We start from the raw sequence: 15,877 nt of genomic DNA, 5'->3' as shown, positions 1-15,877 counted from the left end.
ACTATGTGATGACAAACAGCCTACTGCTATATACAAGATTCACCGGTTCAATAGACACCAATGAATAATTGATATATTGTTATTTAGGCATGGCGTCTAGTCAATTGTCCCTGCTTGAAAGAAAGAGAAACCGTGCGAGTACCTCGACCGATTACTTGTATTATTGTTTACAGCGGCTGGTTAATGAAATTTAATTTAAGGGTCATTGATTGAGTACAGGACTGTGGAGGTTTCATGTGATTTTATTATGTTTTCCATGTCAGTGTGAACAGGAGCCAAGTGGTCGAATGTGCATGCTGCAATATGCATTGGCATTATTGTGGTCCTTGCCAAAACGCTTTTGAAACAAATATGCTTGAGCACAAACGATATGCTACGTCAACCGCATGACAAGTAAACTGATATTGCATCAGAGTATTGTTGATAAAATTTGACACATATTATGTTGATTGATCGGTTGCGTCAGCCGGCACGGAATGGATAAACTTTTTACCTGTGAAGCAGGTTGCACTAACCAGAGATAGACAATCAGACTGAAGAATTGCAGTTTGCAACTAGTTTGAATCAGGGCATAAACTTGTTTGTCCTCTATTACTATTATCAAAGCGCTTTGTGTCAGACCAGCAAGTACTTTCAATGTGTGGGTCTTTCGGGCCCACTGTTTGTGAGGAAATTTTAATTTTGTACCTTCTGAAACTTCTGAAAAGTGTTTAAAACTTGCAGTTGTACAGTAGTACCAACATTTAATGTAAGAACTTTCTCGCAGCTGTAGTTAAGGTTCAGCCACTCGGCAGGGCAATAAATCGATTCTCAAACACTTCCGATAGCCCGCGACATGAACCCCTCCAACTCCGCGGCCGACCCAACCGCCGCCTCCATGTCGGTTTCCATGACGACCAACAACATCCCGGGTGCGTGCGCTTCGGATTTGAAGACGAAAGGCGGAAAGAGCGAAGATTGCAATTCTCCGCTTCTGCATCAACACCAGACACCAGCGCTGATCAAAAAGGTGAAGCAATTGATTATAAACCGACGCTTGCCCCCGCGAAGGTTGTGCGTCCTTTTGAGGAAGTGGTTTAGTGGTTTGCAGCGAACAAAACCTTTGAGATGGGCCTCTTGTTGTTATTTTGATGTGTGAGTACAACCACGGTACACGTTTTCTGGTGAATAAAGCTTCAGCTTGTATTCGGGCTATTAATCACAATATAGGTCATTTCTCGTTTATCTTTCTTGATCACGGTACGAAATAACCAAAAACGTACTTGCCAATCAGAGATGGCCATGAACTTTGATGGCGGTACCTAATAACTTTGGAATGAATCCACAATGTACGACGTAACGTATTTTACCTGGCACAGGTGAACAACCAACTAACAGACGCGCAAAAGTTTGGTCACTTGCCTCGGCGGAATCCAGTGGAGATCAGGTTTTCCAATCTTAGTTATTCGGTGCGGGAAGGATCGATATTCAAAAACAAAGGTATGCGTTGTATCCAAAATCGTTTCTTTGTATCGGCAATGTAATCATTCATAAAGAGAACCAAGCGATTAAATAAAGCACTACAGATTTTAATAAAGGATATGTTATGCCCATTTGACTTTGAAGGTGTAACAGGCCTTGACGATTTTTGGATACCGCCTTTTGAACATGACAACTAGGGTTAACATGCTATTAGTTTTCAAATTTGAGTTATTTTTACCATGCGCGTGGGATATTGATTAGGACCAAATAAAATTACTTTTGCTATCATAAATTGCCCCAACACTGACATTATTCCAAAGACCATCGACCATCTAATCTAAAACCTATCGATTTTTTTACGAATGGTAATCTTTATACGCAGCACGCAAAAGTCCAGCTGTTTTTGCAGTGTGTTTTGCTATAGATCCCCGAGTCCATTTAAAGTTATAATACTATGTATACATGTGAAAAACCTTGCAGATGGTTAGTTGTTTTTCCTAAATCTTTCCGCGCAAATTGTGGTTTTGTGGGAAGCTTACAAGCATAATCTGTTCGGTCCCGAGGTAACCACGGTGCAATGACACGGAGTAACCCCGAAGCAAGCTGAGCAGTCGGGAAATGAGTTTGGATTGACTGCTTTCGTGCGTCGACACGCATTGACATTGTCGTGTTTACGTGGGAACACGCAGCACGACTTCTTGAAGACGTTGCATACTGCTGCTGTAAATTTACTCTTTGGGCCATTGCTTTGCATGACAAGCAATAAAAACAGAAGATGCACCATAGCCCGTATCGCAGCAATGTAATATGGCGTATTCATGTGCTTTTAAACATGCCCAAGGCGTCGCAATCTCCTGAAGTTATTTCAGTCCGCCCGTCGACGACAGGTCATGAAATATACATTGCGCCTTCCCGTATTACAAAAGGCCAAAGCCGCTTCCATTCCCACTTGTGTTGCAGACATTCTCCTTTGCGCGAAAGGTTACTGTCGTTCATAACCGCGAGTAACCCCAGAGGGAAATGTCGATGTTTTTGTGGGAGTTTAATAAACATGAAATAAACAGCTTCAGGAGTTCTTCTGCGAATATAAACAGTATCTGATGACGCAGTAATATTTCATGCAATGGCATGATTGGCATAGCTTAGTTGATGGAGCGTTGGGCCTGGTTAGCCCAGGGTCGTGAGTTCAAACCTCACCGGGAGCTTGATTTTTCAAATCTTGCTCCGACTTGTCAGGAAAAAGTGGCTGATCCAGCTAGGCTGCAATGCCTGGGCTGCCAAGCCTGCAAACCTAATGATCAGTATGTGATGATTTTGTTTTGTTGCAGGTTATAAGTGCATTTTGAAATGCTTAGAGGGCCATTTCTCCTCGTGCCAACTTGTGGCTATCTTGGGGCCATCCGGTGCCGGAAAAAGTTCGCTTATGAATTTGCTTGCTGGATACAGGTAAATTAAAACGCTGCATAAGAGCAATCAATCGCCTTCATTGCAACCAATACGTGTTGCATTTAATTAAATGCCCTTCGGACTTCGATCTTTACGGAAGCAGACATTCTAACAAAGGAACTTGGCCCATGTTGTGTTCGTCCATACACGACAACGTTTCCCAATCCAATATGGAAATTAAATTTGCTTGCTGGTTCATGCGGAGGGCGCGACTGCCTAACCTTGCGGAAAATGGCTTATCGAATTTTCGGACACAGACTAGCGTCAATTAAAAGACCTCATCGACGTATTATTAGATTAGCAGGAAACAAAAGCTGATTCATTTGAACGTTTTCATCTGTTATTGTAGAGAAAGAGGAATGAAAGGCGATATATTCGTTAACGGAAAAGCACGCGATTCTCGGTCCTTTCGCAAGCAATCGTGTTACATTATGCAAGACGATCGACTGCTACCCCACCTCACAGTGATGGAATCGATGATGGTAAGATATTTTTAGTTAAAGTCCAAAGCGCCTTGGCATTTGAGCCAGAAGATTCCATTATTGATAAAACATTCCGCTCACAAAACTTTGAACACAGATCTAAGTTACAACTTATCACCGAACTTGCGAGATTGGAACAAGAAGTATTCACGTAACGAATTTCATATCGAGATTTTGTCAACGATATACCAAGACTAATAAAACGTCATACCTATTTTCTCGTGAATATCATGTTCATATATGGACATTTGTAACAACATGCAATGGGTAATGTTTTTAATTCCTCAAAACACACCAACATCAAAATACATCAATACAAACTATATAGAAGACGAAGAATAACTCAATTGAAAAATAATCACAACAAAAGTGATCTTGTTTGTGTTACATTTCATCAGCGCCTGATGCGCATAAGGTCGGCAAAATACCAGTTCAAAGAGTTTGTGTTTAATACATCAGCTTTGTTTATCTCTACACACAACTCTTTATTCAATGAAGGTGGCGGCAAACCTAAAACTGGAGCGCAAAACTAGCTGGGAGAGGAAACAGGAAATTGTAACGGAGATACTTGGAACCCTGGGTCTGATGCCGTGCAGGAAAACCCGGACTTTGAACCTTTCCGGCGGTCAGAGGAAACGACTGGCGATAGCACTCGAGTTGGTGAATAACCCTCCAGTCATGTTTTTCGATGAGCCCACCAGGTTGGTCGTGTGTGATTACGTAATTATATTTGTCCGTTAAACATACCTCCAGCTCATATTGATTGATAATTCTAATAGAAACATACCTTACGGCTTTGTTAATCTTTGAGGCATTAACAAACGTTTCGGTTGCATCTACAATCGCACATTTCGCTTTGACAATGATTGTACATAAAAAAAGAGGGGGAAAAACGATGATGTAAAAAGCATTCAGCAAGATTAAGGCTTCCCAAATTCATACACAAGCGCACAAATGGCATATTTGTGGTTAAAAACAATTATGCATAAACAATATAACTTTATAAAGGATTTTGAATCTCCAGAAATAAAAGAAAACTTTCAACCATTTCAATACCGCAGCTTAAAAATCAAATTATAGCCGTCAACATGATTACTTATTGTTTGTGCATCTCCTAAAATGTGATTTGTTTTTATCAGCGGTTTGGATAGTTTGTCGAGCTACCAGGTACTCTCACTTCTTAAATCTCTGGCCATGGGAGGGCGCACCGTAATCTGCACCATCCACCAGCCTTCAGCCAAACTCTTTGAAATGTTTGACATGGTAAGCCACCGGCTCGACTCCTCGGTTTGTTGCACACGGGTACAAACTTGTTAGTATTATTTTTCAGCTTTACATCCTGGGAAGTGGTCAGTGTCTCTACCGTGGCACCGTTCCAGGCCTTCTTCCCTTCTTGAGGGACAATGGGTTGAGTTGCCCACAATACCACAACCCTGCAGATTACAGTAGGTCGCATTCAATCCACAGATTGCAATAAATAATTGTTTTCTAAAGATGACAAACATGGGGTCCAGAGGGGGGCATTTACCTCCCTAAAAAACGAAAACTATTACATAGCTATCCGGGCAAAAAAATGAAAACACGAAAGAACAAAATATTGTGCCCAACCTAACTTTTATTCTGCCGACCTTCAGTCTTTTCCAAAACAAGCGTCTTTACCAGACGGTAATATTCTTGATTCTCAATCTACTGCTATAGTAAGTGAAACAAAATATCACCAATAAATTCGCTTGATCTGTTTACTGTTTACCCCTAAATCAGCGGGATTTATTCACGCAGTAACGTGTTTTTGTGTTGTTAGTTATTGAAGTTGCGTCGGGTGAATACGGTGAAGTTAACCCTACCCTTGTCAAAGCTGTTGCGGCCGGAAAATGTGAACACTACAGCGAAATGTACCAGGTATTATTCAAATCTATCTGCGTAATCCGCTTTTAAACCGCTGGCTTAGTGATAAAGTGAACCTCATTTATTCCAATTTCGGTTAGTCTGAAAATTACTTCAAATCAGGATGAACTTGTCGGTCGAATTGCATCTGGATTAAACGAAGATAATTTAGTTCGTAGACGTAAAACTGATACGGCACATTTCAAAATTTGTACTTTATTTGGTTTCTAACACTTTTTTTCCGCGGATACTTGCAGAAAGCGAACAACAGTGTTGTCATCAGTTCTTCGTCGTCCAAAGAGGAAGAAGTTTGGTCCAAGTCAACGAATGACAACATCGTCATGCAAGTGATTGACAAGACCACCCAACACGTCACCATCCAAAATGTACAACTAACATTTTATGCAAAGCTTACACGTTAACTCCTATACACAACTTAACACACCTTGCCAAAGTTTAATTGCACAATAAGTGCGAAAAAAAATCCGGCGGAACTTTCTGTCGAACTTTGTGACAAATAAGGAACACCTTAATTAAATACAGTTGATGGGAGTACTGGTTTGCGGTGCTTCAATAACATGAGAACGATTTACGTCCAGATTGAGCCCGAGGTTGAAGCTGCGGCTAGTCAAACCTTCAACACGAGTTGTCTTACACAGTTTGCAATTCTTTTCAAGCGAACTTTCCTTTCAATCGTTCGAGATCAGGTACGTAGACTTCTCACAAATTACTACATTACGGCTAGTGCGTCCTATATGGTTCTACGTTAGTCAAAAAATAGCCCAACGAGCCCTTGCCGCTCTTTGATAAAACCTCCGTTGAACTTAATATCAAGAAAGTAGTTATATGTAATAGTTACTTGGCAGGTTTACATTATGGCAATTGAGACTACCAAATTCTTTAGATTCTCATGCAAACCCATCGAAACATCAAAAATAAAATCGTCGTTGTACTTAACTTACCAGAAGTGTGACAACAATTATGATTTCTATTGTCCGCGGTAGCCACATTGTCAGTAACTATAGTAACGTAATCTGTGTAATTCCTAAGATGCTCACGCACACCCGGTTTCTGAGTCACGTGGTGATTGGCGTTATGATCGGCCTCCTCTACCTGGATATTGGCGACAATGCTGAGAAAGTTTTGAATAATGCAGGGTTCCTATTCTTCTCCGTGCTCTTCATTATGTTCGCCTCACTCATGCCCACTGTACTTACATGTGAGTGCTGGTTTAACAATTATGATTTTACTGTGTATCTTGTGCCTTTGCCATACAAAAATTGACAATTGCGGTAACCTTTGTCACTGTCGGTTATGCAGTAGCCGCAGTAGTTGACAATTATATAGTGATTATATGCGCAAAAGAGCCATAATAATCAATGAAAGCTGCAGACAGGGTGTATATGCATACACCCTGTCTGCTGCTCCTATATATTGATTGTCATTGTTCCGGGTAACGTTAAACGTGGTATATGGATGTTTAATTTTGGTCACAAAAATTACCTGATACAAGCGCATTGACTGTATCGTTTGTTCTGCAGTCCCAATGGAGATGACCGTGTTTATGCGGGAACACATGAACTATTGGTATTCCTTGAAAGCATATTACATAGCAAAGACCCTCGCCGACGTTCCATTCCAGGTGATAAGCTAATCAAAACAACATCTCTTTTTTTCCTAAAAACATTCAAAAAAAAGTTGGAAATTTACAATTTGTCTAATTCTTTTGTGGTCTAGGTTATTTTTCCTCTTTTCTACTGCACCATCGTATACTTTATGACGTCACAACCATTTGACGCGGAACGCTTCTTTTTGTTCCTTGCTCTATTCGTAATGACGTCAGTGGTCGCGCAGTCGCTTGGACTCCTGATAGGAGCTGCATCGACATCTTTGCAGGTGACGTTGACCGTAATTCATTGTGCAGAGTATGTGACCTGCGTTTTGTACTGACTGTGCTTTTTTAGATATGTTTAGGCATGTAAAATCTTGTCGGAAGCAAAATCAGTTTTTAACGGAACCTGTGGCCTCTTTATTAGATGGCAACGTTCGTTGGACCGATCACAGCAATTCCAGTTCTCTTATTTTCCGGCTTTTTTGTTCGTTTCGAAACGATTCCTTGGTATCTTAAATGGCTTAGCTACAGTTCCTACGTGAGATACGGGTTTGGGGGAATTCTTATTTCCATCTACGGCCTAAATCGCACTGAACTGCAGTGCGACAACGACGAAGGTATAACGACCGACATCTGTTACAAATCTAACGTTAAAAAGTTTTAAATTTTTACCATAATCGAATTCTGTCCAATCTGTGCTCGAATCGCGGACAGGTTTTCTGCTTGATACTTGTGTCGCGTAGCTTGACCAATGATTCCCAACGCTCGCTAACAGATATATTAATGACTCTCTGCTGTTCCTAGCGGAACCTTTATTTGAAAATTTTTTGTCACAAGGTGGTAAAGCGCGCCTACTTGCGCAATTACGTATTTTGCAACAATGGCGTCAAGTACACCACCAATATTTTTTTTTGAAAAACAGTTTAAAAGAAAATTGTGACAATTAAGAAAACCCTCCAAACAGGCTACAGATTACCAGTGCATTTAAATATTCGACATAAAAAAGATAGCAACGTATGGATGACGTTGACTACAATTTTGTGATCTATACAGGGGTGGGCTGTCAGCTTAAAGATGCGACGCGAGTCCTCCAGGAGATGGATGTTGAGGAAGACAACCTCTGGCTTGACTTCGTGATCCTCGCCATTTTCTTTTTTGGTCTTCGTTTCCTGGCCTACATGGTCCTGCGCCTTCGGGTGCGCTTGGAAAAATAGACATAGAATCCTGGCCGTTTCCATAGCTTGTTGTGCCGCATGTTGTATATAGGGCCGACTTCTTGTCACAACGCTTACGTCATCACGATCAACGTGGATTCTTGCGCTACTTTCATTTGGAAACATCGCGCGAATATATTGCTTTCTGTTTCTCACAAGGTGTGATCGGGAAAGCATTTTGTGCTCGTGGTTGTGGCAAATTTTGCTCCCAAACAGGCGACTGTGTAATTAAATACGAAGCACGTTTCGGTTGCTATGCAGCAACAATTGGGTTGCCTGCCGAAAGGATCCGGATGACGTTTCTTGCGTTAACTAATCTGGACTTGCAGCTTACGTAGCCACAAGTTTTGCTGTAAGTTTCGTGAAGGAGCTGAGAAAAAACTACACGTGCATTCATTTGTGATTGTTTTCCAAGCACAATGTCTACAGGTATAAACATGCGGCAACCATCACCATACATGGCTATTATTATTATTATTATTATTTATCACACTACCGTTTACTCGAAGCTCGTCAGCAATGCAATGTTATCCATATTTTTGATGTGTATCGACACTGTCATTACAATTTACTCATAATAAATTTGTGCAGCCGATACGCGTCTATTTCAGATATATTGTAATCGATTTAACGTATAATAACAGTCGTTTAGCGCAACTTGGAAATCAAGTTTGGATTAACCAATCACCATTGAGACGATGACTTTAAATTTGGCGGGAGATGTTGCTGGAAAAGTTAAAACCGTCAGAAGAGCCTTTTGTTCACAACCTTTTGTTCGTTCAAAACGAAATAAAACTTATTTACATTCAATTTTAATCAACGAAAGCCACGATGGAGGAACCGAAGCTAGAATACAATGCTTCTATGGCGGTTTGAAAGGGAAGGACGCGTTACGACATTGTTACGACACAGTTCTCGGAATTTTCACATGTTTACCTGCTACTCCCATTTAAACGTAAACAGTTCAGCTTTCCAACATCACAGTTGAACAAAAAAGTGCCAATTTAAAAATAGTAAAATATAGCGTTTCGTTTAGGATTAATGGCAAAATCAACCTTGAAATTAAAAAATAAAACATGAACATGTAAGTGCAAAATTATCATGTGGCAGTGACAAATAATCAAGCTCAATCACCTCACCAACCGCACAACAAAATATGAAGAACGGATGTTAGGAATCAAAGGGCAAGATAAAAAAATTATTTTAACATTGTGCACATAGTTTAAAAAAAACTTGCAACCCATTTTTTGGGTGCAATGTATAAAACAGCAATGGTAAGTAAAAAATTCCCAGTGACAACATTGTAACATTTGACATTGTTTACGGCACCAACAAGTGTAAAAATAATTAATTACAACTTGTACATAACTTGCATCAAATCAAAACAGTTGTAATCAACACCAAAATTACACCATAAAGATACCAAAGTAAGTCTCGGTGTGTAGCGTACCAATTTGAACATAATCTGGCATAATGTAAAAAACTTTTAGGCTTTTCCCCTTTTCAAGCTGAAAAGTCCCCTCAGAATGCATTGTATGAAAACCTACCAGATCGGGGTTGGTGCGATCTCGAGTAAAATTTACAGACACATCACACCTCTGTGTTTCTTCGGATTTTATCAGAAAGTCGTTCAAATTATCTCTTACTTCATGACCAAGTTGACATCTGATAAAGCAAGGGTATTTTTACCACACTGGCATGTAACAGCTGACATGAAATGTACAAAGCTTACAGTTTTTTTTTCTGTGGGCCACATACAATAATTCTCCATGTGTTATAAACAAGGGGTTAATGTTCATATAATTGGGAGTGAGTAAATATTTAAAGTAAGATGCCACAAAAATGTATGATTTTTATTGATACCTGACATTTGCATCCTCCTCCTCCTTGTTTGTGACAAAAGTTGTGTGGACGTAAACTTTGTATGTCCCACCCAGAGGCACAACTATTGCACCATTTTTTCTATCAAACATATGGGGAAATGTTGCCATTGTACGTTCAGCTCCAATTCTCCATTCCCAGTTAAGCATACGACGCCTGGCTGCTGAAGATACATTTGACACCATGATGCTGTGTCACTGAACATAACTGTCTGGACAACCATTTTCTACTTACAACCATTGATAGGTTGACCAACTGCATGTACATGGGCTTGTGGTAGTTTGGGGGCAACAACTTGACTGTAGACGTCCTCAAAGTTTCCAACAGTTGCAAATTGCATTAAATCTTCTTCAACTAAAAAAAAACATATTATTTTGACAAAAATATAAACAAAACATCAACTGTATTTGGCTACAGACAAAGGATACATTCAACCATGCCTGCATTACAACAAATTAACAAACACATTTCAAAACTTTCATGCAAAGTTTGCATACCTAGCTTTTCTTCTGTTTTTTTGATGACTTTCTCAACAACCTAAATAATATGTTTCTTGTTTTTATTTAATCAAAAGCCCTATCATTATTGCTTTATCATCAGGTATACTAGAACATCACTAGAAACAAGTATTTAAATCCACACACCATATTTATTTGTTACACATGCACACTCTAAAAACATATATACATACTTTTGGCCCAAAATGAATAACTACACTTAAAGCTTGCACTCTTTGTAATACAAGAAACAAGTGAATAAAAACCATTGCAAACCTGGATGAGGTCTTTTTTCAAAACATATTTTTGTGGACTCTGTGTAGGATCTATACAGTTAAGTCTGCAAAAAACAATCTTATAGCAAAACATTGTTCCTGTATGTAGGTTTATAAATAAAAAAAATGGAATATAGGTATTTTTTATGAAAAGAGCAATTATAAAAGGTACCTGTCTGAGCAGCCTTCACATCCTGTAGCATTTTTACTCACACAACAGTCAATACAATGCTCAACAAACTTGACTGTCTGCAGACCAGATTGTATTTTTATATCTTGAACCACAACATACTGAACCATGTATCCAAGAGGTGGCACAAAGAGTATTGAAAGTCCCAAAAATACTTTTGCGTATATTGCAAACTCCATTTATTACCTTGCAATTGGCGATACTCTGTTCACCGCGTTAGTCCGCAAACAACACGGCAGTTCTTGTGGAAAGGAGGAGATGATAGTGAAAAAAGATTTCAGTTAGGGGTTTCCCCGTTTTGATACAGTTGAAATGGCGTAACGTGGGCGTGAAAAAATCCCCAGGTACTGATTCGTCGGGTATCGGCAGTGGAAAATTTTGAAAACCTTACCGAACCGTAGTACGATCACGATTCCCACTTGATTTTTGCTTTAAATTACATTTAATGTGGAAATACAGGTTTGAGATGCTGGTTACCATTTGACACATAATGCTAAATTGTATATAATTAATAATATAATATCTGTTTGTTTTAGTTTATATTCTTAATTGTACGAGCTCGACTAAAAAGCAATGTGCATGCATTTTGCAATTATTGTATATTCGTCGTACTGGTTGAATAATAATAACCTGATCTGTCAAAGTACGCATGATTGACGAAAGACACTTTATAACCACCTCACGTACGGGAGAAAAAGGGATTTCCCCGGTTCATCGTGCTGTGGTTAAACTAGCTTTTCAGACCCTACTCGTACAGTACTGTTCGGGCTTAAGTGCATTCGACTGGAACAGACGAAATGAAAACAGTTCCGCTTTTTGAAGGACACCAACTACTAGAAGTACATTACGGCAAAGACTTTCACAAGTTTAGACGGAAAAGTGACAGCAGTTCTACAAAAGATTTGTAACTTTCATCAACTATGAAGAGTTGTGTGTGCATATATATTGTGGTATTCGTTGCACTTTCGTTTCTGTTTTTGCCGCCGTTGCTCATTCTTACGGTCAAGCTGAACGAAAGTTTAAAACAATATGAAAATGCTTTGGAAACAGCCAAAATCAACCAGGCATGCTTGAAATGTTACACACAGAACAAATGCGCACAGTGCCCAGACGAATGTCTTTATATGAGGTAAGGAAATTTTCTTGTTCGCTGATAACCCACCGCCCAAAATTATCATAATATTACGTGGGTCATGTCAGAGTGACTGTAATTATTATTTGCTTGGCAGCATAAACAATTCTTTGTGCTCAAACATTCCAAGGTCAAATCAAGGTAGGATGGTTACTGGTGAGGAAGGACTGAAAGAGGTAACTTTACCGCAATCAAATGCTCACAGACTGATTTCATCATTGATTTCTTTTGCAGGTTATCTTAAAAGTCAGAGCTGAACAGGATTATGTTGGCGGTATGTGCTGTATTTTAGCAAGCAAATTACAGGTTGTCTAAAACGTACTAAACGTTGATATGATACTATAGAATAGACATGTTTGTCTGCACAGGGTAATTACTTTTACGTCCAGGAGTTAAGACACTGAGGATACTTTCATAAAGGCGAAATATATTAGTCTTACATACCAAGACTGCCAAATTTTTTACTTGAAATAACGTTTCTGTGAATGTGGTGTATGTTAACATTTATATTAATCAGAATAATGAAAATAGCTTTTTAGTGTCTTGTTATTGTCAGATGCCTTGAAACACACGATACACAAGAACTTTAAAAACCTTAGCAGAAGGATTTCATCTCCAAAACTTACATATGCACTTTTAACGGCTAAAGGACAACCAAAGAAAATCGGTTTGTTGCAGTTTGTTTTGCAAAAGTTTTGTTGATGCCAAACGAGGTTACTTTTTCAGAAAATTTGTTTTTGATAATGTGTTGAATAAGTTATCCGACCAAATTAGTTTTAATAAATGTACCGCATAGCAACGTGCATGCACGCATTTAGGTACAACACATTACAACATGAGCGCCTGGGAATGGGAGAGAGGTGCAAAATTCGCCTTTGTGTCTGATTCTTCCATTTACAACAACCGCAGTGGCGTTGTTACCGTTCCGGATAGTGGATTGTATCTCGTGTACTTGCACACAACTTTTGAGTCTATAGACACTCATGGCTTGAGGTAGGTGTGGTGATGAATTAATCATTCAAACTGGCTCTTTTTGCAACCAGCTGTATCTTGCTGCGGGTTACGACCAATCAATCTGTTACACTCAGTACAAAACGGACTGTGCAGCAAATGACATAGTGGTCATTGGACTGTCAACACTTCCAAAACTATTTAAGACTTATTCTACTGCGGTTGCCGCATGCTACAATATACAGCATTGAACATATAATGTGGTGATTCAAAAAAGAAAGCCGACTTTAATGACTTCAATGCTGATTTAAGAAACACCATCTGAAATCATACATCTTTCCAACAAGTCAATGCCATATTTTCCACGATTCCCGGCACTTTTAACTGATAACTGGTTTAATTTTTTCAGTTGCGAGGTATCCCATCACATCAGGCGAAACGGGGAAAACTTAATGTCGGCCACAGAGTCGGTGTCCAACTGTGGTTTTACCAATCAGACGCTCACACCGTGGCAAAAACACCAATACTGCGGGTTCCACACAATGGACTCAGCAGGAATTTATACATTCCGGAAAGACGCAAAATTATCTGTGGTTTACACGATGCCTGACTATGTTAAAATCGGAGACACTGCAACGCAGACGTACTTTGGTTTGTCTAGATTGTAGCAAGCACATGGGTACCGTGTTGTATACTCATGCACTTTGTCCTGAATTGTATGACGACCGAAATTTCGGTCGACCGAAATTTCGGTCAAATAAATAGTGTCCTTGAACAGAAGAGCTTCAAAATTGACCAAAAGTCCATGCTGGGTTTGCGTTATTTTGACGAACGCATTATAGTTTTATTTTATAACTACCTACAAAATCACAACAACACTCGTTACTTTTTTAATTTTCGGGGGTTAACCACAGTTGATGAGAAACCGGTTATCTACAGATTAAGGGATCGAATCTCGTCGGCCTCAAGGAACCCGAGGCATATTGTCAGGGGTTCTGTCAGCAGGCAAAACATGCAGTCTCATCAAAAATTGTGTACAATGTGTGTGTTTCTCGCGTTCAATGTTTTTTCTTTATTTGCTAATAAACAATGGTTTCTGATATTCACTGCTTGGTTAGTCACACTAATTTTCCATCTGAGGAATCATACAACGTATGCTACTGAAACCTTTTCAGCCAAAAATTATCGAGCATCCCGAGCTTGTCTTAATGCAGCGGCCGATGTGTCGTCACAGATAAGTTTAAAGCAGTTGTATCACATTATTGTGTGTTAAACAGTAATGTAACCCATGATATATATATATATACATACATGCATATATATGTGTACTATGTATATTACAGTGATTCCCACCAAACTTTACGTAAGGAACTTGCCTCGTTGAGAAATTTTACAGATACGCCGTCGTTGCGGCGGAGTGGAGTTTTGATTTTCCGCTTCTGTCGCAACCATACAAAAGACAAAGAACGCGTAGTAAACAATCGTGATTGCTTTATTATTCCCGATCGCGGTTTCTTTTGCACAATAGCGGAAGATCTCACAGCAGTACCGTCTACGTATTGATTTATAACTGTGTCAATATGCTCTCCTAACTCGTATTGGTAAAATCCCCGAAATGCTAACATTGCCCGAAACTCAAACAAACGCCACAGTGGTGCAAAAATATTTGCTATGTGTTGCAACATTGCGTGGTGTGTTTGCAAATCAAATGCATAAAATCTGAATGCAAAAAGAAAAGCAAACAGGACAACTTGCAAACACATCACACTATTCGATACACATGAGTAGGGTTTGTGATACAAATGGAATTGAAGAACCTTAGCTCTAGAGGAAGAACAAACATTTCATATAGGCCAAGCATCAATAATACAAACAAGCAGATTTAGTTTCGTTTTTGTGCGTTTCATTTCAATATAGGCCTTCTGCAACAGATCCAGACGAAAGTAAACCCAATAATCGACATATGTGCTGTGTTAGTCTTCGCAGTAGTGGTCCAGGCCTTGTGTACGAAAGTATGTGTAGTATTTTCATATTTACCTGAATTGTAATTTTTCCACCATATATCATGTTAAGACACACACCAGTTAGATCCCCTAACTCCTAACAAAAGATATTTTACTGCTTGCCTTATGTGCTGTCTTTTGTTTAAGTGTAGCAAGTGTTGTATTTCAAACACGCGTTTGTGGCGCAATGGTTTAACCAGGGTAAACCGAACCCCTCCGAATATGGGGTCGTTCCGCCTTTGCCCACAAAGATACTCAATAAGCCTGTTCTTGGAATTACAAATAGGTTCTTGGAATTTAATGACCTACGCGAACCGGTTTTTAACAACTGCATGCAACAACCAATGTTTAACTTCACTGTAGAAGATATTGTTTATGTTGTATATATAGGCTGCAGACCGATGACAACTGTTTCGACCTAAAAGGTCTCATTAGTGCAGCTGGCGCCAAACGGATGACAGTGATTGTAGTCACCACAAAGTAGAAGTCTTTGCTTGGCCGTTTCGTCAGCAAAGTCGTCTGATAGTCACGCCAGCCGCAATAATGAGACCTTTTAGGTCGAAACAGTGGCCATCTGTCTGCAGCCTATACACAATTCATATTATTGGCTCCACTTTGCTTTGATATTGTTTGTGTTTCCTGTGTTAATCCCCCCCCCCCCTCCTGCTTTTTGGTGTTGAAACCCGATTCTTCTCAGTGATTACACTAATAAAGCTATCCTTTTCAAACAGATTTGCTTTTGTTGTCACAGGCGGTTATTTCCAAAACGTCACAAGGGACAATATTAGCCTTTGTTCTTGTGCAAATAAAATTATATATCGAAAACGTCGGGGGAATTTTCATCGTGTG

The 15,877-nt window shown here is 39.5% G+C and overlaps 3 protein-coding genes across 4 annotated transcripts; 2 read left to right on the top strand and 1 right to left on the bottom strand.

The window, feature by feature from the left end:
• The first annotated feature begins 771 nt into the window (after positions 1 to 771).
• On the top strand, positions 772 to 8,684 carry LOC145889458 (ATP-binding cassette subfamily G member 4-like). The gene is made up of 15 exons (XM_082980413.1): positions 772 to 1,009; positions 1,359 to 1,479; positions 2,790 to 2,907; positions 3,257 to 3,389; positions 3,888 to 4,090; positions 4,529 to 4,652; positions 4,720 to 4,834; positions 5,191 to 5,288; positions 5,531 to 5,659; positions 5,873 to 5,980; positions 6,324 to 6,492; positions 6,815 to 6,915; positions 7,011 to 7,169; positions 7,310 to 7,502; positions 7,939 to 8,684. The coding sequence occupies exons 1-15, from the start codon at positions 836 to 838 to the stop codon at positions 8,097 to 8,099; spliced, it is 2,106 nt and encodes a 701-aa protein (XP_082836539.1). The 5' UTR covers positions 772 to 835; the 3' UTR covers positions 8,100 to 8,684.
• Positions 8,685 to 8,909: 225 nt separating this feature from the next.
• LOC145889460 (uncharacterized) lies at positions 8,910 to 11,194 on the bottom strand. Of its 2 annotated transcripts, none has more exons than XM_082980417.1 (6): positions 10,925 to 11,194; positions 10,754 to 10,817; positions 10,478 to 10,517; positions 10,215 to 10,334; positions 9,963 to 10,140; positions 8,910 to 9,764 (listed from the first exon to the last, which is right to left on the bottom strand). In XM_082980417.1, exons 1-6 carry the CDS (start codon positions 11,119 to 11,121, stop codon positions 9,506 to 9,508), a joined length of 858 nt encoding a protein of 285 aa, XP_082836543.1. In that variant the 5' UTR covers positions 11,122 to 11,194; the 3' UTR covers positions 8,910 to 9,505. The 2 variants fall into 2 exon arrangements, with proteins under 2 accessions (XP_082836543.1, XP_082836542.1); XM_082980416.1 differs by having other exon boundaries at positions 8,917 to 9,764; positions 9,963 to 10,143.
• Positions 11,195 to 11,670: 476 nt separating this feature from the next.
• Positions 11,671 to 14,127, top strand: LOC145889275 (uncharacterized). Its single transcript, XM_082980208.1, has 6 exons — positions 11,671 to 12,071; positions 12,172 to 12,250; positions 12,309 to 12,348; positions 12,631 to 12,741; positions 12,893 to 13,067; positions 13,435 to 14,127. The coding sequence occupies exons 1-6, from the start codon at positions 11,863 to 11,865 to the stop codon at positions 13,691 to 13,693; spliced, it is 873 nt and encodes a 290-aa protein (XP_082836334.1). The 5' UTR covers positions 11,671 to 11,862; the 3' UTR covers positions 13,694 to 14,127.
• Positions 14,128 to 15,877: the final 1,750 nt, after the last annotated feature.

Source organism: Ascidia mentula, chromosome 2 (assembly GCF_947561715.1).
Source record: "Ascidia mentula chromosome 2, kaAscMent1.1, whole genome shotgun sequence".
Classification (NCBI taxonomy): Eukaryota; Metazoa; Chordata; class Ascidiacea; order Phlebobranchia; family Ascidiidae; genus Ascidia; species Ascidia mentula.
This window is presented reverse-complemented; position numbering and strand designations above follow the sequence as displayed.